Here is a 25,939-nt window from a genome sequence, read left to right on the forward strand (position 1 = left end):
GCCATGAAGTTTGTGGTGATTTGTTACAGCAGCAATAGGAAGCTAATAACCAGGGACCACTGTGCTTTGGCCTAAGTGGGATTCTTTTGAGCCGTGGCAGAGCAAGCGTTCCCAGGAAGTTTGGGAGTCGTGGTGGGGTCCCCGTTCCACAGTGCTTGTCTGGTCTCCCTCACTGATTGGGCACCCCCTGCTGGATGTCTGAGACGGACCTCAGCCTCCCCCTCCCCACTGCCTAAACCCTTTCCTCCCAGGCCCTCTGTCTTGGAGCGCACCCGAGCCAGACCTTAGGAGTCATCCTTTCATGGGCCACGGATGGGGTTCTGGCGTGACACGCAGGCAGCGTGTGGGCGTGAGAACGCATGTGAGGACGGGCGAGGGTGTGGTGGAGGGGGAGCGCCCCGAGCTGGGCAGACACCAGATGCGTCCCGGTTGACTTCCAAGCACTAGAGACATGTCCAGTGGGGGCGGGGGACCGGAAGCACAGCAGAGAGGCCAGGGCTGCTGAGAAGGAATGAGCCGCCACGGCCTGTTCCCGCCATCTCACGATGGGCCTGGATGAGAGCCGCTCCCCTTCCTTCTCCGCGTCCCACTCCCACGCCTTCCGTGGCAAATTCGAGTGGATTTCTTAATTTTACATTTTCATTTTCTTAAAAAGACAACGATCAAAACAAAAGAGACGGAAAACAAAACCTGAGATAGAACGTTAACAAGTGTTAACTCTAGTTGGTGGGAATATGGGTGTCAGCTGGCCTGGCTCAAATGCCACTGGAGGGACTTCACTCCAAGACCAGGGTTACAGCCACTGCAGGCATCCCGGATCCTTTCTTGGCCTCTGCCCAGCCAAGAAAAGATGCAAAGAGAAAACATCCAGCTTCAGTTTTTCTTTGATAGCCTGCAATTTTTTTCTTCCTATCTTCATGTACATGATCTCATATTAAACTAAATGACAAAAACCATGACTATATTCCGAAGCGAGGTGACTGGATGTGGTTTTATTTTCCCTCCAGGTGTCGGTTTTATCTCCACAGAGTCAAACCTCTCTGGATTCTCCCATCCCAGCTCTCAGGGACAGTTGCCTCCCTGGGTCCAAGGCCACCCTGAGCAGGAGGAGGGCGCAGAGAAAGCCGACCGCACCGCTGCCTCGGGGGATGCGTGTAGTGGCACCAGCGCCAAAGACGCGGGTCTAAGAACAGAACCCACCAAACCGCCTTGGTGCTGGTTAGGTTTTATTTTAACAGGATGTTTCCTCTTCATTTGTTTCTCAAAATATCAGTTATATCAATATTAGAAGTGTAAACTGGTACAAAATATACAGTACATAGAAACAATCTTCTTAACTAGTCTATTGCCTAATAAAAGTACGCACAAGGGAGCTGAATGAACAGAAGCGATGGTCTCCCCCCTCGGGAAACAAGTTCCCCAGAGGACAAGGAACCAGCATCTGCTTCAACAAAACGGGAATGGATTCTCGTGTGGCAGGGACAGCATTGGGGTGGAATCAAGAAACCTTGGCCCATTTCTAATTCCACCTTCAAGATGTCAGCCAGGGAACGAGCAAGCCCTGCCCCTGGCCCAGCCCCTCAGCCCCAAACCCTCCCGGGGGAGAGCGCCCACTGGCCACCAAGGCCGCCACTTGGCTAAAGCTTGACGCCTGATGATTTTGCTCAGGCAGATGTGGGGCAAATCTTTTAAGAGGGCAAAATGCAAAGCTTTCCTCCCCCAAACTGATGCTCCAGAAGGACGAGCCAAGTCTGTCCTGAGCCTCTTCCCAACTGTCTGCACTCATCGTGCACACGGGGTGCGAGGCTGAGATGGGTTCCCTCTGAGTAGCTTATTGCCTCGGCTCTCACAGGAAAGGATGCTCGGCCGGCGTGCTTCACTAGGGCACAGTAACCATCAAATGAGGTTCCGTGCGAAAGCGTCTGGACAGCGAGAAGACACACCACACCAAGAGAAAAGGAAACGAGCATCTGGCTGGAGCAGAGGACAGCCCCTCCCCTGGAGGGGTCGGCAGGCGAGGCTCTGTTCCCGGCTCTGCTTCCGCTGCCCCTGCCTCACGTCTGCACGCCTAACGGTGCTTCCGGACAACTCTCCTTTACGAGGCCCAAGAGCCACGTACCGGGCCGGGGCGGGGGGAGCGGCACGGGGTCTGCGCAGGGCCGGCACTTGTGCAGAGCCTTTGCACATGAGAGGCCGGTGCTGAGAGACGCCGGGCTGCCCCTGCTCTGGCCTCCTGCCCGCGAGCGGAGACTGGGCTTCCACGGCGCCCGGCTGGCCTCACTTCCCAGCCCGGCCCTGGGCAGAGCCGGGTCTCCGCTCCCCTGGGACTGTGTGCAGAGACCGGCCCACCCCTCGGGGTCACTGAGGCCAGGGAGGTCCAGGTCCCTCCTCACCCGCGTCCCCAGCCAGCCAAGCTTCCGTCACACCCTCTGTCAGACTTGGTAAGGACACAGCCCACAACACACAACACGCACTCCAGAAACCAAAGGTACACTATTAAGTTTACACTGGTGCTACTCCTATTTTCCGGCTTTGTCTTCAAGAATTAAAAAAAACAAAAAAGAGTTTCGTAATTAAATTACTTAAACTTCTATGCTGCTCAGTTTCACAATCAGAGAATTCTACTTTGTTTAGAGGTGGAAGCTGCACTGTCTGATAGTTTCTCCTGCTCCAGTGATCGGTTCAGCAACTGGGAATCCGGTTCTCCCCCAGGCTCCGTTCCGCCTCGAAGCTTTTCGCACCACCCTGCTGTCTGGAGAAGCGCCTCTTTACACTTGGGCCTGCGGGGGTCGCCCGCGGGGCCTCACAGGTCCCCGCCGTCGGTGGGTCCCAGGACACTCAGGCCACAAGTCCAGTCGGTCACGAGGTCCGTGGAGGCCAAGGGTCCTTTGGAGGCGGGGCTCTTGAAGGGGTCGGGGGGCGCGGCAGGCAGCGGCGGCAGGGGCTGGCCGCGGGCCGGCTTGGCGCCCGCCGCGTGGTTGCGCTGGTGCTTGCGGAGGTGGTCCTTGCGGATGAAGCTCTTGCCGCACACGGTGCAGGTGAAGGGCCGCACGCCCGTGTGCGTGCGGTAGTGGTCGATGAGCTTGGAGCGCTCGGTGAAGCGCTTCTCGCACTCGGTGCACGGGAAGGGCCGCTCGCCCGTGTGCAGCATGCGGTGCCGGATGAGGTGCGCCGGCCGCGTGAAGCAGCGGCCGCACTCGCCGCACCGCAGGCCGCTGCCGTCCCGCGCGCCGCCCGCCGCCCCCGGCGCCCCGTCGGGCGGCCCCCCGCAGCTGCGCTGGTGCGCGCTCAGGCTGACCTGCAGCTGGAAGCTCTTCCCGCACGCGGCGCACGTGAACGGCCGCCCCCCCGGGGGGGCCGCCGGGTGTTTCTTTAGGCCCGGCTTGTGGCCGAAGCCTTTGGTCCGGCCGGGGTACTTGCAGGGGTCGCTGAAGGGTCTCGGGGCCTGGCCGGGGTCCAGCACGGCCTCTCCGTTGTCAGACGTGGAGTAGGGCAGACCCTCAGGCCCGGTCCTCGGGTTCAGGCCCGCGGGAGGCTTACACCTGAAATTCCAGCCCCACCGGACCCCCCCGAAGAGCCAGTCCCCTGGAGGGGTCTCGTCCTGGGTCACCGCGGGGCTGGGCTCGCCCAGCTCGCGCTCGGGCCGGGCGGGCTCTCTCAGCCCCAGCACGGCGTCCTGGCTGGGGAAGGAGCTGCCCTGGCTCTCCCAGGCTCCTTCCTGGACAGGACTAGGGAAGAACCTTGTGGCTTGGCCTGGTCCGAACAGGGTCGCGTGGGCTTCTAGGTCAGTAGGATGCACTGGTGTGGCCACTACCTCCTCTTCCTGGACTTCGGTTTTTATCACAATCTTTACATCTGCTGAAAAAGACAGAAAGACCAGGTATCATTCTGTCCCCTCCCCGCTTAGAAAGGGAAGATCTTCCATCGGGACATTTGGCCCAACTATGGCCACTCTGAGCCCTAGTCTCGAAGCCTCCGGATCCAACCGGTTCAGCAGAGATGCCCCAGGTGGTCAGGTGGCTGCCTCAAACCGTGGGTGAGGACATCGTGTTCCAGACCTTCACCACAGGTAAAGCAACCAACCTATCTGCTCCCCTTGTTCTAGAACCTTCCCCACAGGAGAGCAACCATTGCATCTGCTCACCGCGTTCCATTTTCACTTTGGCTCTTAAGGCTAAACATGAAGTTATGCCAAGGAAGGAGCTCTGACCACTGGTGGCAATGCACCCGAGGGGCAGGAGCACAGAGCTGGGCTCAGGTGGATCCGAGAATGGAACGTGGCTCCCCACAGAGCAGCGGTGACCTCAGGCAAGCTCCTGTGTGAATACCGTTTCACAGGGGTGCATGAAGTTTAAACCACACAGCACATGTGAAAGCACTTAGCATGCTGTTTTGCATGCAGCAAGCATTCAGTAAATGTAGCCAGCTAGCTAATGATAAAAATATTAGTGTAGTAGTAAAAATGTGTTTGATTTTACGTAAATGTACTTGAATTTCATGCCCTAGAGTTTTATATCAGGGATCTAGGCTTTTAGCACAGTTTTGCGGTGCCAAAATATGACAGAAATTATTACTTAAAGTAACAGATAACTGGCTTTCAAAACAGAAGTAGAAAACTAATACATAAATGTGGCAGTTCCTCCCAATTCGGGCCTGTGGACACCTGTCTTTGGTAGTGCTGTTATCTAAGACGCGGTTCCTAGTTGGGTTTGGGTTTTTCCAGGTCAGAGAGGAGCCAGGGTTGCTGAGTCTGGGCAAGAGGTACATCCTCTTAAGGGTTCAGCTTGTCAGGATTGACTGCTTAACACAAGAAAGGAACTGTGGGAAAATGGGCCGTCTCAAGAAAGACTGTTCAAGTCTAAGAATCTAGAAGGAGAAAAAGGACAGACTGTACAGAGTGTTCACATCACCGGCACCTAAATGCCTGCTGGCTGGACCATCAGGGGCCACGGCTGAGGCAGCCTCCAGGGCAGACATGAGCCCTTCCAGTTCTCCCTCCGCACCCCGTACCTTCCGTGGAGGCGGCCGTGCTGAGCTTCAGCGACCCGTCCGAGCAGGCGGAGGAGGGGTGGTGGGGAGGGAGATCCGCCTGCCAGGAGGTGGGCGGGATAGTGGTTGAGAAGTTGGAGTGGACGCCTGCAGTGAAGAGAGAGCAGAGCCGGTGGGTTAGGGAAAGAAGCGGGCAGACCCCGTGGGAGAGGCGGAGCAGCTGCCCCGAGACCCCACCGGTGACTCTCCTGCCCGAGCACAACGACCCCACCTCTCCTGAACCAGTTTGCTTCTGTCCCCTTCTCTGAGGCACCAGGAAGCTCAGACGTCACACTCTTGTCATACAGCCCCTCTTTAATAGGAGGCAGCTGGTGACTTAAATGTCCAGTGCTGGGGCAGGAAGACCAGGAGGGGGCTGGCAAGAGTGAGGCAGAGGAATACCAGGACAAGAGCATCATGGAACCCAGAGGGACCGGCAAGATGTCCTTCGGGGCAACCCCTGCCATAAGGTGGGAAATCTTCTAAACTAGTCAGGCCGGAGCCCACAGCCCCCCGCAATGCTCGCAGGAACTCCTTCTCCCAGGTCCTGCCCTCAGTCCCTGCATCTGGTTCATGCCATCTGCTCCCAGCCTCCGCCACTCACCAGAGGCAGCGTCGGTAGAGACGTCTCCTGCTCCGGAGTCCAGCTGGCTGAGGCCCCACGGCTCCTCCCCGATGTCTGGCTGTCCGGCTGCCCACGCCTCCACGCCTAGAGTCTGCTGCTCCTGGAGCTGGAGCTCACCTTCTTGCTTGATCTGCATTAAGAGGTCGGGGGCAGGAACGGGGGGCCCTGAGCCTGAGAAAAAGAGAGTGCGTGAGTGACAGCATCAGGGGCCCTGGGGGGGGACACACGTCCAGCCAAGGAAAGGCACACGGGGCCTTGCAAAGGTCAAACAGCAAAAGAGCCCAGTGGAAAGGGAAGGCAAGAGCTCAAACAGGGACTGCGGGGCCTTCCAGGCAAAGCATGTGGCCACATGGTATTGAGCACACGGGTCAGGCAGGGAGAAGTGAGGAATACAAAACGCATTCTCAGGGCTGGATCTCTGGTCCATGGGCAAGACTGTGCTGCCCTAGGGAGGTCCTGCTCTCACTTTAAACACAGAAATGCTAGATAAAATCTACCCCCGTCCCCAAAACCTTACCCCTACACATGTATTTACGTGCGCACAAAAGAAAGATTCCAGATATAAGAATCAAAGAAAAAACAAAAGGTCAAATCAAGAGTTTGAGCAGGAGCCAAGGAGAGTTGTTGAAACAGGATGCAGGCCTTAGGGGCTGGGCTTGGATGTCCAAGTGAGGTGAGAGCAGAGCTGAGCTGCCCGCATCAGCCGGGAGCCGTGAGGCTCTGTCCCATCAGGTGGATGCGGACTAAAACTCCGTCCACCTAGGGGCACACTACGGAAGCTGCGTCTTGTCCAGGGCCGTGGATGGAAAAGCCACCCGTAATAAATGAGATTCCCGTGTCCACACGAACTTCATACTAACCATGTGGTGCAGCTGAGAAAAGCTGAGAAATTCACAGAAAAATTGGCTGAGAACCACGGCAACCCAGGAGGCCCCCGAACAGAGGCAAGTGCAAACCTGCCCATAGGGGCACACCCACAAGGCAGGCCTTAAGGGGCCCCTACTAAAAGGCTAAACTTACAAACCAGAAGAGGAGCCAAATGCCATGAGAGCCATGGCAGAACTCACTCCCACAAACTACAGAAGAAGAATAGGCTGAAGGATACAGTAGCATAAGTATGTTTAAAATATTCAAAGAAATAAAGGAAGGAACAGAATCTGTAAGGCAAGAACAGGAAATTATTTTTAAAAAGGCAGATGTGAAAGAGAACCAAATAGACATTCTAGAAATGACAAAAGCAGTCATGGAAATAAAAAATACAGTGGCTGGCTTAACAACAGAATGAATACAGTTGCAGAGAAAATTAGTGACTTAGAAGATGGATCTGGGGAAACCATCCAGAGTACAACACTGAGAGATAAAGAAATGAAAATATGAAAGAGAAGTTGAGACACGGAGGATTAAACGAGAAGTTGCAACATATGCTGGCAGAAATCCCAGAAGGAGGGAATGAGAAATGGATACATGGCAACAGGTAAAGAAATAATGGCTGAGAATTTTCCAAAATTGAAGGCATGGTGAGCCCATGGCTTGAAGGAAAACACCACTTCCTAAGTAGGAAATAAAAAAGAATATAAACCTAGACAATATTCATGTGAAATGGAACAGCAAAGACAAAGAGAAAATCTTAAAAGGCACCAGAGAGAAAAGAATGACATTCAGACTGAAAGCAGATTTCTATCAGCAAGTACGATATCAGAAGATAATATTTTCAAAATGCTGAGGGAAAATAGCTGTCAAAATGAGGCTAGTATAATTCTCATTGCACAAACTAGAGAACAGTACATGAAAAAATTTATAAAATGATCATTTATGAACAGGGATGCAAAGATTCTAAATGAAAGAAATACAAATCAAATCCAGTAATATGTTTTCAAAAAAGAAAAAGAGACAATACATTATGAACAAACTGGGTTTATCCTGAGAGCTCAAGGATAAGCTACCCCTGGACGATACAGTAACACAACTCACAAACAGATTAATGGAGAAAACAATAGTCATCTCAACAGACACAGAAGCAGCATTCAACTCTTCTATTTCTGGCATATGGCTGCCTAACTGTGCAGAGAAACTCCTCTCGATATGGAGTATCTAAAAATGATGGGTAAAGTACAAAAACACAAACATTTTTAAGCAGGGATGACCTCTGAGAAAGCCTAAGTCAACCATGCTAAACTGTAGGGCATCTCCCACTCCCCTACTGCTGGGCTACAATGGACTGTGCACACCTGGGGCAGACAGATGTGAGAAGCCTAGTGCTTAAGCAGGGTGGAAGGTTGGGCTGGAGACCCCTCACCACCACCACACACATAAACCTGGGACCAAAGAGCAATGTTCCCAGTGCACTAAACATAAAACAAAGGTGAAAACCTGCCCTGTGAAAGGCAACTGCCCATTCTGGCCTTTGGTCTTAGCTGAGTGGGGAGAACAGTCTCCCCTGGGAGTTGACCCCCCCCCCCCCCCAGGCTGGTGCTCCAAACTAATTAAAAATAATAACAGTTTAAGAAGGAAAAAATCTAAATGAGTAATTCTCAAGGGAGGAGTGGGAAAAAGAAAAAAGAAATACAGAAAAGGCAGGGCTAAGGTCTCGCAGCACACTTTAAGACGGTGGCTAAGAATCCAAACACCCTAGCGGCCACGGTCAATGTCAATGATCTAGACCAGCGCCGTGCAACAGAGATCAAGGTGGGCCACGTATCTAATTTTAGGTTTGATAGTAGCTACCTTAGAAAAGTAAAAAGAAACAGGTGAAATAACTTTAGCAATATTTTTTTTTAACCCAATATATCCAAATATATCCAAAGTATTCACTTAGACATATACGTATTTCATCCTTTTAAGTGCTCAATAGTCACATGTGGCTGGTGCCTACTGTTCTGGACATTTCACACGTAAGGACGAGCGGACTAAAAACAAGTAAGAAACTCAGCTATGTGCTGTTTACAGGAGACACACCTGAAACAGAAGGATGCAAAAGCAGTGTGAGACAATAAAAGATATACTAAGTCAAATAAACAATTAAAAACAAAAAGATGTGGTTATACCGTATCAGATGAAATAGACTTAAAAAGAAAAATATCCATAGAAATAAAAAAGAATCACTGCACAATGGTAAATTGACCAGAAAGATAAAATAATTCTATGATTTAAATCGAATAACATAGCTTCAAAATAATAAAGCAAAACTGACAGAACTCCAGGAGAAATGAACAAATCCACCTCCTCTGTGGGCAACTGACATACCATTTTCCATAACTGGTAAACCAAGCCAACCAAAGATTATAGGATCTGAACAACACTATTAACAAACTGACCAAATGGACATAAGCATAACTTAAAGACAAGGAAAACACAAGATTCTCAAGCCATACAAAACATTAAGAAAAAATGAATACTTTCTAGGCCATAAAATAAACTTCAATAAATTTTAAAAGATTAGTATTTTACACATCTATTTTCTAACTATAACACCATTAAGTTAGAAATCAATAACAGATATCCTCAAACTCCCCATATATACTAAAATTAAAAAAAAAAAAAAAAAATATATATATATATATATATATATATATATATATATATATATGCTTTCTAAATAATCCAAGGCTCTGAGGACAAATCACAATGAAAATGGAAGCTATTTGGAACCCAATGCTAATGAAAAAATTATCAAAATGTGTGTCTGCATCTACATGGTACTTAGAGGGACGTTTGTAGCCTCATATGTTTATATTAAAAAAGAGGAAACAGGTTGAAAATTAATAGGTCAAGCAGTCAATGCAAGATGTTAGAAAGTAATAACAATAAAATAAAAGCAACAAAAATAAAAAGAAAGGAAATACTATGAGAGTGTAAATTAATAAAAGAAGAAACAAAGAACACAAAGAAGCAAAAGTTGATTCTTTGGAAAGGATATTAACCAATACATCTCTAGCAAGATTACCAAGAGAAAAGGAGAAAGCACCAATAACCAACATGAAGAATGAAAAAGGGACATAATTATAGATGTAGCTGAGATTAAAAAATAGAATATTATGAATGTTATTCCAAGAAATTTGAAACCTCTGGGGAAATGAACAAATTCCTTAGAAAAACTAGAACTTGCCAAAACTGAATAAAGAAGGTCCTATAACTATTAAAGAACTTAAATCAGTAGACAAAAATCTCCCCCACGAAGAAAAACATTCAAAGAATAGGTAATTCCAATATTACACAAACTCTCTGAGCAAATAAAAACAGAGGGAATACATCATAACATATCTTTAATATCAAAACCAGCCAAAGACAGTCTGAGAAAGGGAAAGTATAGGCCAGTCTCACTCATGAACAAAGATTCAAAAATCCTAAACAAAATAATTAGCATATTAAGTCCAGCAATGTATATAAAGGATCATGACTAAGTTAGGTTTTTCCCCCAAAATTGCAAGGTTGGTTCAACATGAGAAAATGACATAATTTACCATACCAGCAGGTTAAAGAAGAAAAATCATATAATCATCTCAATAGATACCAAAATAGCATTCCATAAAAATTCAACAGCGATTCCTGTTAGAAACATCTAGTCAACCAGACATGTACAAAACTCTTTTAACCTGATAAACAGCACTGATCAAAAAACTTTTAACAAATATTAGACTCAATGTGAAAAGTTAAAAAGTATCTTCTTTAACATCATGAACCAATAAGATGACCTGTTGTCATCACTTCTATTTAAGGATTTTCTGGGAGTTCTCAGCCAGCACAATAAAACAAGAGAAAACCAAGTCATAAAGATTTGAAACGAAACAAAAAATTCTTATTACTCATAGGGGATATGATTATCTTTTCAGAAAACCCGAGACTCATCAGACAATTATTGCAAAAGTTATTAGTACTAATGAGAATTTTGGCAAGGTTCCTAGGGAGACATATCGATAAATAAAAGACAACCGCATTTTTGTCTACTCTTAGGGTTTTAAGGGAGCCTGGCAATTACCATTTTTCTTCCCTGTCATGGATCTTAACAATTAGAGAAATAAAACAAAAGAGGAAGGCTGGTGAGGGTAAACTCTTTTTATTACTGATAAATGAGGATGCATTTTATGCAAGGGGGGGGTCCTCAGCACTGACCCTGGATCAGGAAGTCACCCTGGACCATGGTGAAGGAGGCTCTCCCCAGCAGAGCAGCAGAGACTGTCTGTCCCTGGGGACAGCCAGCTGCCCAAGGGAAGAAGGTTGGGCAAGGACTGTGCTTGTCCAATCCTTGCTCCCAAACTCCCCGATGAGGTGCATCCCTGGTGGCACCCCTGGTGGGGTGCCCAACTGGGTGGGAGAGAACGGGATGTTACATAACTGAGCCCCTGTCACAGGAGAAAAAGCACCAGGAAAGGGCGCTCCCTGCCCCCAAGACCCCAGCACACAGCAGCAACAAACAGAAGAAGGCACCACTGACAACAGCGATGTAAAAAATGCAAAGGACGGAGGAATATAGCTAACAAAAAATTGTACAAGGCCTTGTTTGAAGAAAGTTATAAAACTTCACTGAGACGTTACAGATGAGATAAATGGAGTGACTTAACGATATTCACCCTTAATATAGTAGGGGGTCAATTCTCTCCAAAATGATTAATAGAATCAATGCAATTCCAACCACAATCCCAACTGGATTTTTCATGGAATTTGATAAGGGAATTAGAGAGTTTACCTGAAAGAGCAAAGGAAAAGAAGACCCAGAGTGCCAGTGAGAAAGTAGTAGGGTCCCAACCTCCCATGGCCATAAAAGTCTGTTCCAGATGGATTAAGAACTTGAACGTGAAAGGCAAGAGTTTAGAAAAAATATAAGATGATGTACTACGACCTTGAGGTAGGGGAAAATTTCTTAATTAAGACATAAAAAGGACAAACCATAAAGGTAAAAAATTAGTCCAAGTAAGTTAAAATTAAAAGCATCTGTTCTTTAAAGCATACCATAAGTGGAGAAGATTTACACATACTCACAAAAAAAAATTGATATTCAGAATAGAAGAGAATCTTACAAATCAATATGTAAAGGGAGAACAAAAGAAAGATGGACAGAAGGCATAAACAGGCATTCTACAGGAGAGGAAAGACAAGTGGCCCATAAACGTAGGCTCTAACATTCAATCTCATTAATTAGGAAAATGCACATTTTAAACTATAAATTTTAAACCATTTCACTCCCACCAGATGGGCAGAAATTAAAATGTGAGGCATTTCCAGGGCTGGTGAGGACGGGGTACAGCGGGGACCCTGGCGCTGCTGGTGGGTGCTGACTGGCACCACCACTTCAGAGCACACTGAGACGTTACCGGGAAAAGCTGAGCATGCACCTTCCTATGACCCAGCAGTTTCACACCCGGGCTCCTGCGTTCCGGGCCTGCAGCTGGAAGACGGAGGGCTCCCACTGCAGTGGGCAAGCCTGTGGAAGGAGCAGGTTCTGACGGGCAGATGAGGAGCTCGGGGAGGCACGTGCTCCAAACGGGCCGTCCGGCAGCTGTCCACGTGCAGACAGACCAGGCAGCGGGCGTGCAGGATTCGGGGCAGAGGTCCCGGTGGGAGTACCCACCGGGAGGACGGAGTGTGGGCGCAGAGAGAGGAGGCGGAGGGCTGAGGGCACCCCAATGCTTAAAGATCAGAAAGGGCGGCAGGAAATAGCAAAGGAAAGGTGGGAGGAAAACCAGGAGAGGCTATATTGAGGAGCAACGACACCAGTGACACCAGCGCCCTCCAGGCAGCGAAAGAGGGTGAGGAAAGGGGAGGAAGCAGGTCTCCGCTGGGCAAGAATGGGTGGACAGCTGGGGAGGAGCCTGAGGGTTGGTGGGCTTGCCGGGCACCCACTTCCCCAAGCACAGCTGGGAGGATTTAGGGGTTGAAGAGAAGTGGGAGAGGAGGTCTGACGAGCGGCTGTACGAAGCCCAGAGCGGGGAGGGTGAGCCGGGGGTCCCGGCTTCTTGGACCCAGGTGGGCGGGGATGAAGGCCACCCAGGGTTCCCGCTGACGGGCTCGAGGCCGAGAGGGGAGCTCTGAGTGCCGTAGGGGAGGGCTGGGCAGGAACTCGCCAGAAGCCACCTCATTTCCAGGCCCCTATTCACTCTCATTATCGTGTATATTTATTACATCCAGGGAGGCCTCCACATGGATAGAATAAATACAATAAAACAAACCTACGGGGAACCTCCCACCCAAGGTAAGCAGCTGGCAGCCCCACGTGTCATAACTATCTTTTCCATCCAGACAGCACTCTGCTCTAGTCAATTTCCAGCTTTCAGCACTGTCCCTGTTGACCTGAACTGGTGACTGATTTCTGAACACGGCCTGCCCCGGGTAGAGGGAAAATCTAAGTGCGATGACACAGCAAACACGGAAGACACATTTTGTGAATCACAAATTAAACATATGACTTTTTAGTAACCTCGGTGTTCAGACAGAAGGGAAGCCCCAAGGCAGGGGGTGCAGACAAGGAGTCTTGGGAGGAGGTGGGCTTGAGCCTGCAGGGGCGGGGTCTCCCTGGTAAGTGACAGACCGTCGCTGACCCCCAGCCCAGCAAGGTCTTCCCGTCAGCCATTTGGCTTTTCTCATGTGTCTACCTGTCCTTTCCTTAACTTTCAAAGGTGCTGACTGGCCCAGGAAAACCTGAGACCGTAGTATCGGGTATCCAGATTCACCTTAAATAAATCAGTGACTCTAACCGTGTTGAAACGTGGCTAATGGGTTAATGTTCTGTGATTACTAATGGTTTTAAGTGAAATTTGGTTCTCGGGTGGAGGCAAGGCTGACTCTTTGTAAAGCTGTGAATGAATTAAATTTTGTCTTTATTATCTTCTACCTTCCTGTCTGTGTCCCCCTCCTTCTTCCCCTAATGCTGAGCCACTGGCACCATCTCTTTCCTAAAAGACTAGGTTTGCTGCCTGTTTCCACACTGGGAAGTATTCCTGGAGTGTTAGCTGAACAGGCTATAGGTCATAATTCACCTATAAGAAAACTCAGGTTTAAAACATTGATGTTTTTCCTTGGCTCTCCCTGGAAAGAAGGTCACACCCTCCCTGGCCCTTTACTTTTGTTTCCATCTGATTGCCTGCTATGTCCCTAGCCTTCCCCCAACCCCTCACCTGGACTCGGGTCCACAGGAACATCTGGAACCTTGGGGCCAGCGCGACGCCAGCTGCACGGCTCCTTCCCCTGTTCAATCTGGGAGAGGACCTCGGGCTTGGAGATGGCATAGTCTGGGGAAAGACAGAAGGGTTAGCTTTTGCCATGTTCCGTTCAGAGCTGGGGACAGGCAGCCTGGGAAACCAAGATGGCCTAGAAACTACATTTCTTGATTGGTAAAGGGCGGTGGTTCCCAACCCGTAGGCAGTTTTGCCTCCTAGGGGACATTTGTCAAAGTCTGAGACATTTTTGGTTGTCACGACTGGGGGCTGGGGGAGAGGTGCCACTGGCATCTGCTGGGAACAGGCCAGGGGCACTGCCGAACATCCTACGAGGCGATGGCCCCCAAAACAAAGCCTCATCTGGCCCAAGATGCAGTGCTGAGCTGAAGACACTCTGGTATAGGGTCTCGAGGTTAAGAAGCCGTACGTTCCTGCAAACTGAAATAGAACCTCACACCCGCACCTGCTCCCAGCCTCATAACCATGCCTTTTTGCCTTCAGACCTGGGGTCACACAGATACCATCCCAAGAGGTAATAAGCCCAGAAGAAACAGTCCAGGCCTTCTTGGGGGTACTGCATGAAGGGAGCGACAGCAGGCCCAGGGTCTGGGGAAGCCTCCAGGTGTGAAGGCAGCGCTGGCTGGGAGAAGCATGGTCTGCCCACGTTCTCCGCCGACCCAGAGGAGCGACTCGGTCAAGGCCTCACGTCTCAGCAAGAGAAGGCGAGAGAAAAAGTCCTTCTCAAACCTGGGTTCATCATACTGGATCTGAGAGCGGTAGGAGCCTTCTCCACTCCAGGTCTCAGCAGGAGAACAGAAGCGGCTGTGCTCTGAGCCTGGTTAGGAGGGGGGCCACCATGCCTCCCGGTCTGGCACCCCGCGAACTTCACCAAGTAGAAGGCAGCTTTTGATTCAGTCACCCAGGGCTCATCTTTAGGAAGGGGAGGCGATAACCGTGCCCAGTCAAGGTTCCCAGTGATTTACGTATCCTTGGGACAAAAGCCACCAGAAGGAAGAGAGAAGCTGAGGTCTCCCCAAATCACACGTAACCAAGAAACGAGTCTCACGCCTTACCCAGGGAGACCAGCGTCTCGTAGTTGCCCCGCATCACGTGCTTGTACAGCTCCTTCTGCCACTCATCCAGCTTGCCCCACTCCTGCTCAGAGAAATACACGGCCACATCATCGAAGGTCACGGGCACCCGGAACCACAGTGTCACGCACGCTCACCCGCACGCTGACGAGCACGGGCTGTCCCACCCCCCGGCGCCCAGGGTTTACCTTGGGGGCCTCGCCCTTGCTGCCCGGGGGCAGCCGCAGGATCCAGAAGTTCCTGTTCCTCAGAAGGTTCTCCACGTTCTCCAGCCGCCTCTGCAGCAGCCCGTACTCCTGCAGCAGGGTCCCCAGCACGGCCCACTTGCCCTCCAGCTGGTTCCCCAGCTCCACGGCCGTCTTCTCGCAGTCGGCCAGCTTCTTCTCGGCCATCCCGGTTCGACCTTCTAGGGAAAGCAAGCGGGCAGCCTGCGATTCGATCTTCCTCTCCATGGCCTGAATCGTAGCTGCCATCGTCCACGGAGAAATCTTTCAGAAACAGAGAGGAGACCAGCATCGATCATCCCGCCCGCCGTGTTCCTTGAGCCCCTCTCTCCGAGGCATCAGGGAGCTGAGCGGGGAGCGCACGTGTGGGAAGTGGGGGTGTCCTGTGCCACACGCCAGATCTCGGCCTGGCGGTCAGCTCCTCTGGGCGGGTGCCCTCCCTCCAGGCCTCTGCAGCACTCCTTGCAGACCCCCATCAGGGCACTCGCCACCCTATACAGTAACCTCCCGCATCCGCCTCTGCGAGCTCTCTGAAGGCAGTGCTGCATCTTTTCACAGCACAGTGAGGGGACCGTGCTAGGCGCTCGGTGCAATTTTGCTAAATCAACAGTGACTTCGCACTGCTGGGGTGTTTTAATGGAGAAATAGTAAACTGCAGATTTACTAGAGCCCCGCCAGCACCTCCCATCATAATTGCACAGGATCTGTCTACTGATGATGACCTAGCAAAAAAAACAGCTGGTTCACTGAAACGACACAAACACAAGCGCTGCTCAACCGCTTTATTAAAAAGCAACTCGTGTCTCTTTAATAAACATGGAAATCTGATGACTAATTCCTTTCCACCCCAGGACGATCTAATTTTGTCCAATTACCAGCCCCCTCAAACTAAAAATCACCATTACTGCAAATCTCCCCCAGCCAAGAGTTAGACTTTTTGACAAAACACGAGCCCCTGCCCTTGTGAGACTGACTTTTTCTCTCACTGTTCCCACCCTTCCCAAGGGGCGAATTACGGTCTCAGACATTTTTGTCGCTGCCCCAGGATCAGTGACACACCTTACAGACTGGTGAGGAAGGTAAGACATATGCCATAAGGTTAGACTTCTATATGTGCTGCAACCATCATAAACCGTCATTCCCCTGACTTGCCTGTCGCTGGACAGTTCACATCGTGGCTTAGATGACCGGCAGCTGGGGACACTGAGGCAAGGGCACATTTTGCTTTGGGTGGGGCTCGACCACTAGACCCCCCCCCCCAACCCACATCTGAAGGTGGGACCCATGGGTCAGAGAGGAAGTCCTGATATTTATACCTTCTGGCAGCACCTGAGGATCAATGGTACCTTACGGCATTCTGAAAATTATTCCTAAACAAATGTTTGGTGACTATTTGCAAAATTAAAAAGTGACTGGTAGGAACCAGTGCGGATTCATTTAGAGAAAGTCACTGAGAACTAGAACATGGGTGGATGCCTCAGAAAATAGTGACAGGAGAGTTTGAGCAGAGGCTGAAAAAACTGTCAAGGGTGGAGCATCAGGGATTTTGTGGTTGTTTGGAAGGCAGCTGGATCAGATGACCTCTGACCTGAAGAAGGTAGGGCTTTAGCTGGGCCTCAGAGGATGCGGAGGAGCTGGATTGGCACAGAAACAACTGGATGTGGGACTCTTGCTCAAGAGGTAGGTGGTTCTGCTCTGAGGCTGCAAAGACTGCACTGGGCTGGCACCTTGGGCTGGCGCAGCCCTGCCCCTGGGCGCGAGGCCACGTTTCTTCCCTTCCCCTCACTCCTCCTCTCTTGATCAATCCCTGACATATGACCCCAGCCTCTAAACGTTTGCTTCAGAAGTGTCCTTTCACTTTATCGCCCAGCTCCCCATCCCCAGAAATCCCACTCGGCCTCCAAGAGCATCTGACGGCCATTATTATAATCTTTGTGTTGCAGGAAAAGGGCATCTGCATAAACTCCGACCTTATAAATAAGGCACACGCAGTTTTCTTACATTTTAACGGGGCCAGGGAGCCTCACGGTGAGGCCTTCACACTACTTGGTGAGAGGTGGCGACTGTTTCTACTCAAGCCCAGCTCCTCACTGAATGTTGGTTGGACAAGATGGGGCTGGCCTCAGACTCCTGCCAGGGAAGCGTAAACTCTTCGCTTGAGAACAGCGGATGGGAAGAGAACTCCAAATCCTTCAATGGCTCCCCACCCATATGATGAAGTCCAGGCAGGCATTCAAACCCCTTCCAACTCTCCCTGCAGCCTCCTCTCCCCGTGCCTCCCTACCAAAACCATCTTTTCCAGGCAAACGACTTCTGTCTCCTCCTTGACCATGCGCGACACAGCCTGGCGGGCTGTGTCCAAGCCTCCTCCCTACCTGAAAAGCTCCACGGGTCCAGCTCAGCCCGGTGAAATCCTAGCCTTCCCAAAAAGCCCAGCTCAAATCACAGCAGCACGGGCCAGGAAGGTGCACGCACCTCTTTCTGCTTTGCTTTACCATCACCAGTGTACCTGTCTGCTTCCCCCAAAGCGCCAGTGTGTCCCAGCACACACAGCGACCCTGTCTTTCCACACCTTTTCTAGCCGTGCGATCCTGGGCAAGTTAACTTCTCTAGGCCTCGGGTTTTTCTCTTTTATGACAGAGAATCAGAGCCTACCCCCTAGGTTTGCTGTGAGGACAAAATCACGCCTAACAGGGCTGGTGCCGTGCCTGCGTCCCTCTAGGAACCGGAGCAGCTGTCTTCCGCCCCGACCCCGAGCGAGCCGGGCACGCAGAGGGGCCTCGGTGCCAGCGGAATCGCCGCCGCTCGGGACGCCTCCCAGGTGCCACCAGGCCGCTGGGGGGAGCTGGGGGGAAGGGAACGCAAGGCTGAGCGGTGGGCAGAGAAAGGAGACGCGGGGTGGGGGGCGCGGAGACGAGGGGGCCAGCGGATGGGGCGGGGGCAGGAAGCCCCGGAGGGCAGCAGGAACTCGGCGTGGGGCGGCCTCTGGTGCGCGGACGGCCGGTCCCGCCCTGCTCAGGCTCGGACCGGAACGGGGGGCCTGGCCGGCGGGTGCCTAGGCCCCGGCGGACCCCGCGTCCCGCTCGCCGGAGCCCCAGGCCCGGCGGCCCGGCCCGGCCCCCGGAGTCCCTCCCTAGGGCCTGCGGCGCCGTGTGCTGGGCCCGGGCCGCCCGGGCCCCGAGTCCGCACGTCCGTGCGCGCGGGGCCGCCCTTACCGGAGCCGCGGCCGCCTCGGCCATGGCCCTGCGCTGTCCGGCTCGGCCCGGAGGAAGTCGCCGCCGCCGCCGCCGCCGCCGCGCGGCCCCACGCGAGCCGGCCCCCGGCCTCTCCGCAGGCGGCGCCCGCCCGGCCCTGCCGTCCCCGCCCGCGTCGCCGCGCTCCTCGCTGGCCGGCCCGCGCCGCTCCGCCCGCAGACGCGCCGCCGCCGTCAGCGCCCGGCCGGTCCACACTGCATCCTGGGAGCCGGCGCAGGCCCGTGAGGCTTCCTGGAGGCAGCGCGGCCGCACAGCCCCACCTGCAGCCCGGAGAGGCGAACGGCAGGCGCGGCGCCCGCCCCGCCCCGCCCAGCCCCGCCCGGCGGCCCTTTGCCGCTGTGCCACCCGCCTGCCCGCCGAGCCCCGGACACTGCCCGGCCTGCCGGCCTCCCGACCCACCGAACCCCCGACCCGCCGACTCGCCGACCCACCCTGCCGCTGACCTGCCAACCCCCCGGCCCCTGATCCACCGGCCCGCCGATCCCCCGGCCCCTTGATCTTACCGACCCACTGGCCTGCCACTCCGCCGACACCCCGATCCCCCGAGTCCCCGACCCCTAGGCCCACCGAACACGGCCGGGTGCGCGCTGAGTCGCCACCCGGACTCAGCGCCAGACCTGCCGCCGGCCGCGAGAGCCTCGGGCTTTGGTCCCCCGCGCCCCGACGGACTCGATAACCAAAAAGGATCTCCCCGCTCCAGGGGGCAGCCGGGCCGCCCCCGGTGACCACGGCGACGGCGGCCGCCCCCCCACCAATGCGAACCCCAGGAGACCAGCGCCTTCTCCCCTGGGGCGCCCGCCACGTCGCCTTTGCTGCTTTAGGTCCTGCGGGGCGATCTGGGCTTCTTGTGTGTTTACTTACTTGGACAGCTGTACCTCATGTCTACCTTTGATTTGAAATGGAAAAAAATTCTTCCAACAATAGGAATATAGCTCACTAAATCCCTGTAGGCAGCCACTTAGAACTTTCTATAAAGTGTGGGTTAGCTATAAAAAATATTTTTAATGGGATGGATAACGGAACACAATACCATCACCTAAAATTATTTTGGTGAAGAACTTTGTATGGGAAGATGTTCATGATATTTGTCCAGTCTGTCCAGAATGATTATATTATTATATATATGATTATATATATATTGTATATATAATATATATAAAATGATTATAAAATGATTACATATATTATCATTGGGAGGTTTGGAAGCATATAGTCAAGTAGTTTTCTTTAACAGTGAGAACACAAGCCATTTTTATACATTTTCTAACTTAATTTTTTTAAATTTCGTAATAACAACAGTAATATTTTATAATATTTTGTAATAACAAGAATCGTAATTTTAAAACAAGGAGAGGAAAATAAATTTATCAGTCGGAAAACTTAAGGGGCGAACCGGGGCCGGCGGATGGAAGGAGCCTTTGAATGGCGCCCCCATGTGGCCGTGAAGATGCATTTCCTTTGAGAATTTCCTCTAAGTGGGACTCTGCTGAAGAGGGACCTGCGCACCACGTGCTCTGTACTCTGCTGGGCTTCGGGTCTGGCTGCCGGGGGCTTAAGGTGCCCTTTGTTTTCGCTTCATCAGCCTGGGCTGAACGTACAGCAAGGGGGTCATCCCGGATGCGTTCTTTGGGTATGAAAGTGGACTCTCCCCAGGCATGGCGGTGGGGCGACACTGTACTCACACGGTTGACAGAGGTCTGTTCCGAGTGCCTGATTTTCTTTTTCTCACTGATGCTAGCCCAGCTGTTTTCTCGTGTCCCCTCCGCCCCACCCCCAGCTCTCCGGGATTGCCTCTCAAATGTGGGGTTGAGGGTAGGGGATAGGGATTTCCCGATCGGAGCCCCTGCACCCTTTTGCCTTTTGGAGGAAATTCCTGAGCACGCAAAGTCGACCCTTTCACTACAGGAGAATGTTCTAGAATCTGCCCCGAGGTCCTTTACCTCCCCCCGCCCACCAGCTCTTCTTCCACGTGATCTCTCCTTCCCAAATAATACATCCCCTCTACCAAGGGTGGACCCCTGTTTTGTGGGCCTGAAGCTTGTATAATTTGGGGCATATTGAGAAAAAAACCTTCACAAAATTACAATTTTTAAAAAGTCGGTACAGAGCTGGTACAAGGGATGCTCTCTGAAACTCTTATCTAAGTCAGTTTTTACAATGATGGTCATAAAATGAAGATTTTTATATTTCTATCCTTTTTACATTTATTGGTTGATTTGTTGGTAAAGATTTTGTAAAGCTTTCCTTTCTCTACCTAAAAATTTTTTTTAAAAAACCTACTAACATGGATTCATGGATTCTCTAATTTAATGAGCTATAACACATTCCTCCATTTGTTTTGATGCTCAAATTGTCCCAAATTTAGCTAGCGGTGAGCCTCTTCAAGCTGGCCCTGTGTTCTGTTGACATGTTCCCATCAGTTTTTGAGCACGTTCCTACTTCTTGTCACAAAATGTTCCATGGTTCACAGTTTAGGTTTCTTACCCAGCTGTGGAATCAGCCAAATCTCCAAGTTTCTGGTTCTTTTTTTTTTCTTCTTAATTTCTTAATTTATTTGTGGCTGCGTTGGGTCTTCGTTGCTGCACGCAGGCTTTCTCTAGTTGCTGCGAGCGGGGGCTACTCTTCATTGTGGTGCGCAAGCTTCTCACTGCGGTGGCTTCTCTTATTGCGGAGCATGGGCTCTAGGCACACGGGCATCAGAAGCTGTGGCACGCGGGCTCAGGAGTTGTGGCGCTCAGGCTTTGTTGCTCCACAGCATGTGGGATCTTCCCGGACCAGGGCTCGAACCCGTGTCCCTTGCATTGGCAGGAGGATTCTCAACCACTGCACCACCTGGGAAGTCCCTCTGGTTCTTTTAAATGGTGTTTAATAACCACGATATGGGCATTAGGAGTGCTCATTGCAACTGAGGTGTTGTTTCTAGCACCTTTTCAGAGGGCAGAGTTAGGAAATGTATGTGTGTACTTGTGTGTGTGTGTGCGCACGCTGTGCGCTTGTGTATTCACACAGCTACTTATGATTCCAGTCCAACTCCACAGTTCTTCCTTGCCTATCTTCATTCCATATTTATACCTCCTGTCTCCCACTATTAGAACTCTGGTTCCCCCAAATATCAATATATTTACTCAATTTCTCAAAAACGTAAGTTTTGTGGGGGACTTCCCTGGTGGTCCAGTGCATAAGGCTCCATACTCCCAATGTAGGGGGACCGGGATTCATCCCTGGTCAGGGAACTAGATCCTGCATGCGTGCTGCAACTAAGAGTTCGCATGCTGCAACTATGAGCCCGCATGCCGCAACTAAAGATCCTGCATGCTGCAACGAAGATCCCATGTGCTGTAACTAAAACCCGAGGCAGCCAAAATAAATAAATAAATATTAAAAGCAAAACCATAGGTTTTGTAAATTACACCAAAACAACTTCCTAGGTAAAGTTCAGTATCTATTTTTCCCCTTAGAATATATACCACTGAGGCTGTTTTCTTCTTTGTGGTCATGTTACCGATGTGATATAACATTAGGTTTTTGGGTTTTGTTTATATTTATTTTCAGCTTCATCTCTTCATACTTGAGTTATTTTTTGGAAATGTAAAACAGTAAAACAATTCAAAAGTCAAGGCTATATAAAATTGTGCACTCAGGGAAGACCAATTCTCTACTCCATCCCTTATATCTCATTTCCATCCACCTCTGAATAATGTTCTATTTCTTGATCTGGGTGTGAGATTACACAGGTATATTATTTTTTATTATTCATAAGGCTGAATGATTCATGCAGTTTCATACATGCATGAAAAAGTGAAAAAAAAAAACCCAGTGAGATGAGCCAGTCAGTATTCATCAGAGAAGAAGAATCACTGTAAGTATTACTGAACAATGGAATTATTATGGAAATATGACCTTACACAATTATATCATGAGCTGGGAGAAGTAACAGTCCAGAAGGGGGAGTTGGAGGATCAAAGAACAGTCACTTATGAGCCTCCCTAAAGCAAGGCAAGGTGGAAAGTCGGAGGTGAAGAGGGATCTGGGAAGCCAAGCATATCCCACCCCTGGAGGGGAACAGTGAAGGGGCTGGTGAAAAAGTTGATAGGAAATCAATACTTCTGCATAGTTACTACTTCTGTAGGTCCTCAGCTAAGTATCTGGTGGTAGCACTGGGGCTCCTGTTGATGGACACGCAGTTGGGAAGAGAAGCTGGACACGACGGGGGTGGTTGCAGATAGGCTGGAATCTGTTGGTGTCTGTGTCTGGCTGTCACACACCCAACTGCAACAACTTTCAGAGAGCAGTGCCTGCCGCTTCACTTCCACCTCCCAAATATCACGCGAATTCTCATTTTGGCCAACTCTAACTCAAACCTCTACGAGGAAATGATTCTGGGAAAGTAGTTCCAGCTATCCCAAGCATAGGTGAAGGTGTTCAATATCATTAGTCCTCAGAGAAATGCAAATTAAAACCACAATGAGATTAAAACCACCTCATACAATTGCACACCCCTTCGAAGATCTAAAACTAAAAAGACTGACCCTACCAAGTGTTGACAAGGACATGGAGCAACTGCCGATGGGAATACACTCTTGGTTGAATGTAAAATGTTACAATCACTTTGATCCAGCTGTTCTACTTGCAGATATTTACCCAAGAGAAGTGAAAGCATGTATCCAAAGATTTGTATATGAATGTCATAGCAGCTTGATTTGGCATAGCCAAATACTGGAAATAACACAAATGACCATTAACAGGTGAGCGGTGAGTGGGTAAACAAAACTTAATATATATATATCCATCCTGTAGAATACTACTGAGCACTAAAAACAGTGAACTATTGATACATGCAACAACATGGGCAAATCTGAAAACAGTTATATTGAGTGAAAGAAGCAAGACAAAAAGAGTGCATGTTGTATAATTCCACTTTCATAACCTACTAGAAAATGCAAGGTAATCTATAATAATGGAAAGCAGATCAGAACTTGCTCTGTTCTGCTTGCTCCTGTCAGTGTAGCCCTAGCCATGTCCCTCCACACTGGCAGCATTGGTTTTCATTCCCAGCTTTCGTTTGGCACTCCTAGGACCAGCCTTACTGTCAGTGCTCTGTCTCTGGGAGACCAGCCTTCTGAGATCCTGAGGTACCAGCACCAGCTGGGCAGCACCACATCCTCACAAGTCTGAGTCCCAACTCTTCAGAGCCCCTCCTTCCAGCTTCTGCATTCTGATAACTGCAACCTCTTTCCTTTTTCTGTCAGCACAAGGAGTGAGAGCTGCTTCCTGGAGTTATTACCTCTGCATTACCTTGCAGTTCTCTCTCTGCTGTTTTATCTCCTTAGCACCTATTTAACCAATTCCCTGTATTAAATTCTCTCTGTTGAACTGCCTAGTGTACTTTCTATTTTCTGACAATATCTTGACTGACACATGATTGACACATCTCTTTTTCTGATCTATGACTCATCTTTTCACTTTCTGTCTGGAGAATTTTAGTACACAAAAGCTCTTAATTTCAATGAACTAGAATATATCAGTCCTTTTCTTTATGGTATTTATGTGTGTCATGATTAAGAAATCCTTCTCCTACTCCAAAGTCATAAAGGTTTTCTCTTATATTTTCTTTTAAAAGTTTGAAGATTTGTCTTTTATATTTAAGTCTTGAATCCTCCTGGAATTTATTTTGTGTATGGATATCCAATTGTCTTAGCACCATTTATCAGAAAGTCCACCCCCTTCCCCTCTGCACTACGATGCCACCTCTCTCATATATCAGTTTTTCTCTATAGATAGGTCCATTTCTGGGATCTATATTCTGCTTTATTGTTATTTGTCTATCCTTGTGCCAACACTACACTGTCTTACAGCTTTAAACTGTAATAACTCTTCATATCTGATAGGACTAATTGCCTTGTCCAGCTCTCATTCTTCAGGAAAACACTAGCTATTCCCAGCTCTTTCTTTTCCCACATAACTTTTAACATCAGTGTGTCAAAGACTATAAAAATCATAACCGGGATTTTGACTGCAATTACGTTAAACCTATAGGCTAATTTGGGAAGTATTAACATCTTTACAAAATTGTTATTTTGTCCTACCCCAAAACAGAGCATATCTCTTCATTTAGGTCCCCTTCAATGTCTTTCAGTGAAGACTGAAAATATTTTAAATGAAGGTTCTGTACAGCTTATATTTATTCCTAGGGATCCTGCATTTTTGATACTATTTTTAGTGACATATTTTAAAAGATTTTATTTCTAACTCTTCATTATTATGTATAGGAGTTGATTTTTAATAACTTTATCTTGCAATGTGTTAAACTTGATAGTTCAACTAATTTGTAGATTACTTTGTGTTTTCTATCAAGATAATCATACTGTCTATGAACAATGGGTGTTTTGTTCCTCCTGTTCCACTTTTTTTAAATCTTAATACATTGCCTCTGGTTTTAGGTACAATGTTAAATAGAAACAATGCTAACAGACATCTTTGCCTTGTTTCCAGTTCTCAAGAGAAGCCTTATGATGTTGACCACTGGGTGTGACGATTGGTGGAGGTGTGTTTATTTGTTTTAGAGACGCCCTGCTGGATATTTTTTGAGTCCTTTTTTTTTTTTTTCCTAAAGATGTAATTAATTAATTAATTAATTTATTTATTGGCCCTGCCACACCGCTTGCAGGATCTTAGTTCCCCGACTGGGGATTGAACCCGGGCCCGGGCAGTGAAAGCGCTGAGTCCTAACCACTGGGCTGCCAAGGATTTCCTGAGTCCTTCTTTTTTAACAAGAGAAATTTTTATACGGGTATTCTTCTAAGTCTTTCCATGTTTTTAAACTTTTCAGTAAGAGAGGGGAACATTTCTAAGGGAGCCAGAAGACTGATGAGGGAGAATAGCTGGTGAACGAGTGTCATGAACTGTGAACTGGCTTATCTCTGGCAAGAAGGAGTCGAACCCAAACGCAGGGGAATGTATTTGCACAAGTTTGGAGAAACAGACGTGAAAATACCAGAAGTGTTCATTTGGCTGGTGGTATCTGAGATATTTTGCATTTATTCCATGCTTAGATATCTTTGCTAATTTTGCTATCTTTACTTCCATTCAACAAATATTTATTGCATACCTACTTTCATGCTCAGTGTTGTGTTAGTCACTGTAGAAAAATAGAGAGATTACCTTTTTACTTTGCAACAATGTAAATAACATGTCACTAAATTAAATTGATGGATGATGGGGGGGGCGATATTTCCCTTGTCCGGGGTTTCCTTTGCAAGCCCCTGTACATTCCCAACGTTGGTCTCCTGGACACAGATATAACAGGCACTTTCACCACCTTTGGGCAGTTGTCTTTACTCTACACTTTTGAGGGCTACATGGCCTTTAGATCTCCAGGTGGCGTTGGCCAGGGGCTAGGTTCACTCCTCAGGAGCGCGGTGCTATGCCTCAGGCCAGGGGTTCATCCAGAAGAGGCATCCCTGGTCCTGATTCTCAGGGAAGTCCCTGCTGCTCCAGCTGTGCTGACCTTCTGGATTGAGGCCCCTTGGGACAGCTGGGCCGGCTTCCCGGGCCCCAGGATGGGGGT

General features: G+C 49.6%; 1 protein-coding gene across 6 annotated transcripts; it reads right to left on the bottom strand.

The window, feature by feature from the left end:
• Positions 1 to 1,213: 1,213 nt before the first annotated feature.
• Positions 1,214 to 18,573, bottom strand: ZNF746 (zinc finger protein 746). Of its 6 annotated transcripts, none has more exons than XM_082473318.1 (9): positions 18,334 to 18,573; positions 17,774 to 17,963; positions 16,178 to 16,321; positions 15,083 to 15,382; positions 14,877 to 14,958; positions 13,762 to 13,875; positions 5,633 to 5,824; positions 5,011 to 5,136; positions 1,214 to 3,855 (listed from the first exon to the last, which is right to left on the bottom strand). In XM_082473318.1, the coding sequence occupies exons 3-9, from the start codon at positions 16,211 to 16,213 to the stop codon at positions 2,804 to 2,806; spliced, it is 1,902 nt and encodes a 633-aa protein (XP_082329444.1). In that variant the 5' UTR covers positions 16,214 to 16,321; positions 17,774 to 17,963; positions 18,334 to 18,573; the 3' UTR covers positions 1,214 to 2,803. The 6 variants fall into 6 exon arrangements, with proteins under 6 accessions (XP_082329444.1, XP_082329442.1, XP_082329443.1 ...); XM_082473316.1 differs by having other exon boundaries at positions 1,214 to 3,858; positions 18,334 to 18,572; XM_082473317.1 differs by lacking the exon at positions 17,774 to 17,963 and having other exon boundaries at positions 1,214 to 3,858; positions 18,334 to 18,572.
• Positions 18,574 to 25,939: the final 7,366 nt, after the last annotated feature.

The sequence above is a fragment of the Balaenoptera physalus genome (genome assembly GCF_965194825.1).
Source record: "Balaenoptera physalus genome assembly, chromosome: 8".
Taxonomy (NCBI): Eukaryota; Metazoa; Chordata; class Mammalia; order Artiodactyla; family Balaenopteridae; genus Balaenoptera; species Balaenoptera physalus.

Excerpts from the sequence above, each read along its gene's own strand:
- ZNF746 (XM_082473317.1), bottom strand. The coding sequence starts at position 16,213 with ATGGCATATGTCTTACCTTCCTCACCAGTCTGTAAG. Across the intron at positions 15,383-16,177 it reads CTTCCTCACCAGTCTGTAAG|ATTTCTCCGTGGACGATGGC; the intron begins GTGTGTCACTGA and ends TGTTTCTGAAAG. Across the intron at positions 5,137-5,632 it reads CTCTACCGACGCTGCCTCTG|GCGTCCACTCCAACTTCTCA; the intron begins GTGAGTGGCGGA and ends TCTTCACTGCAG.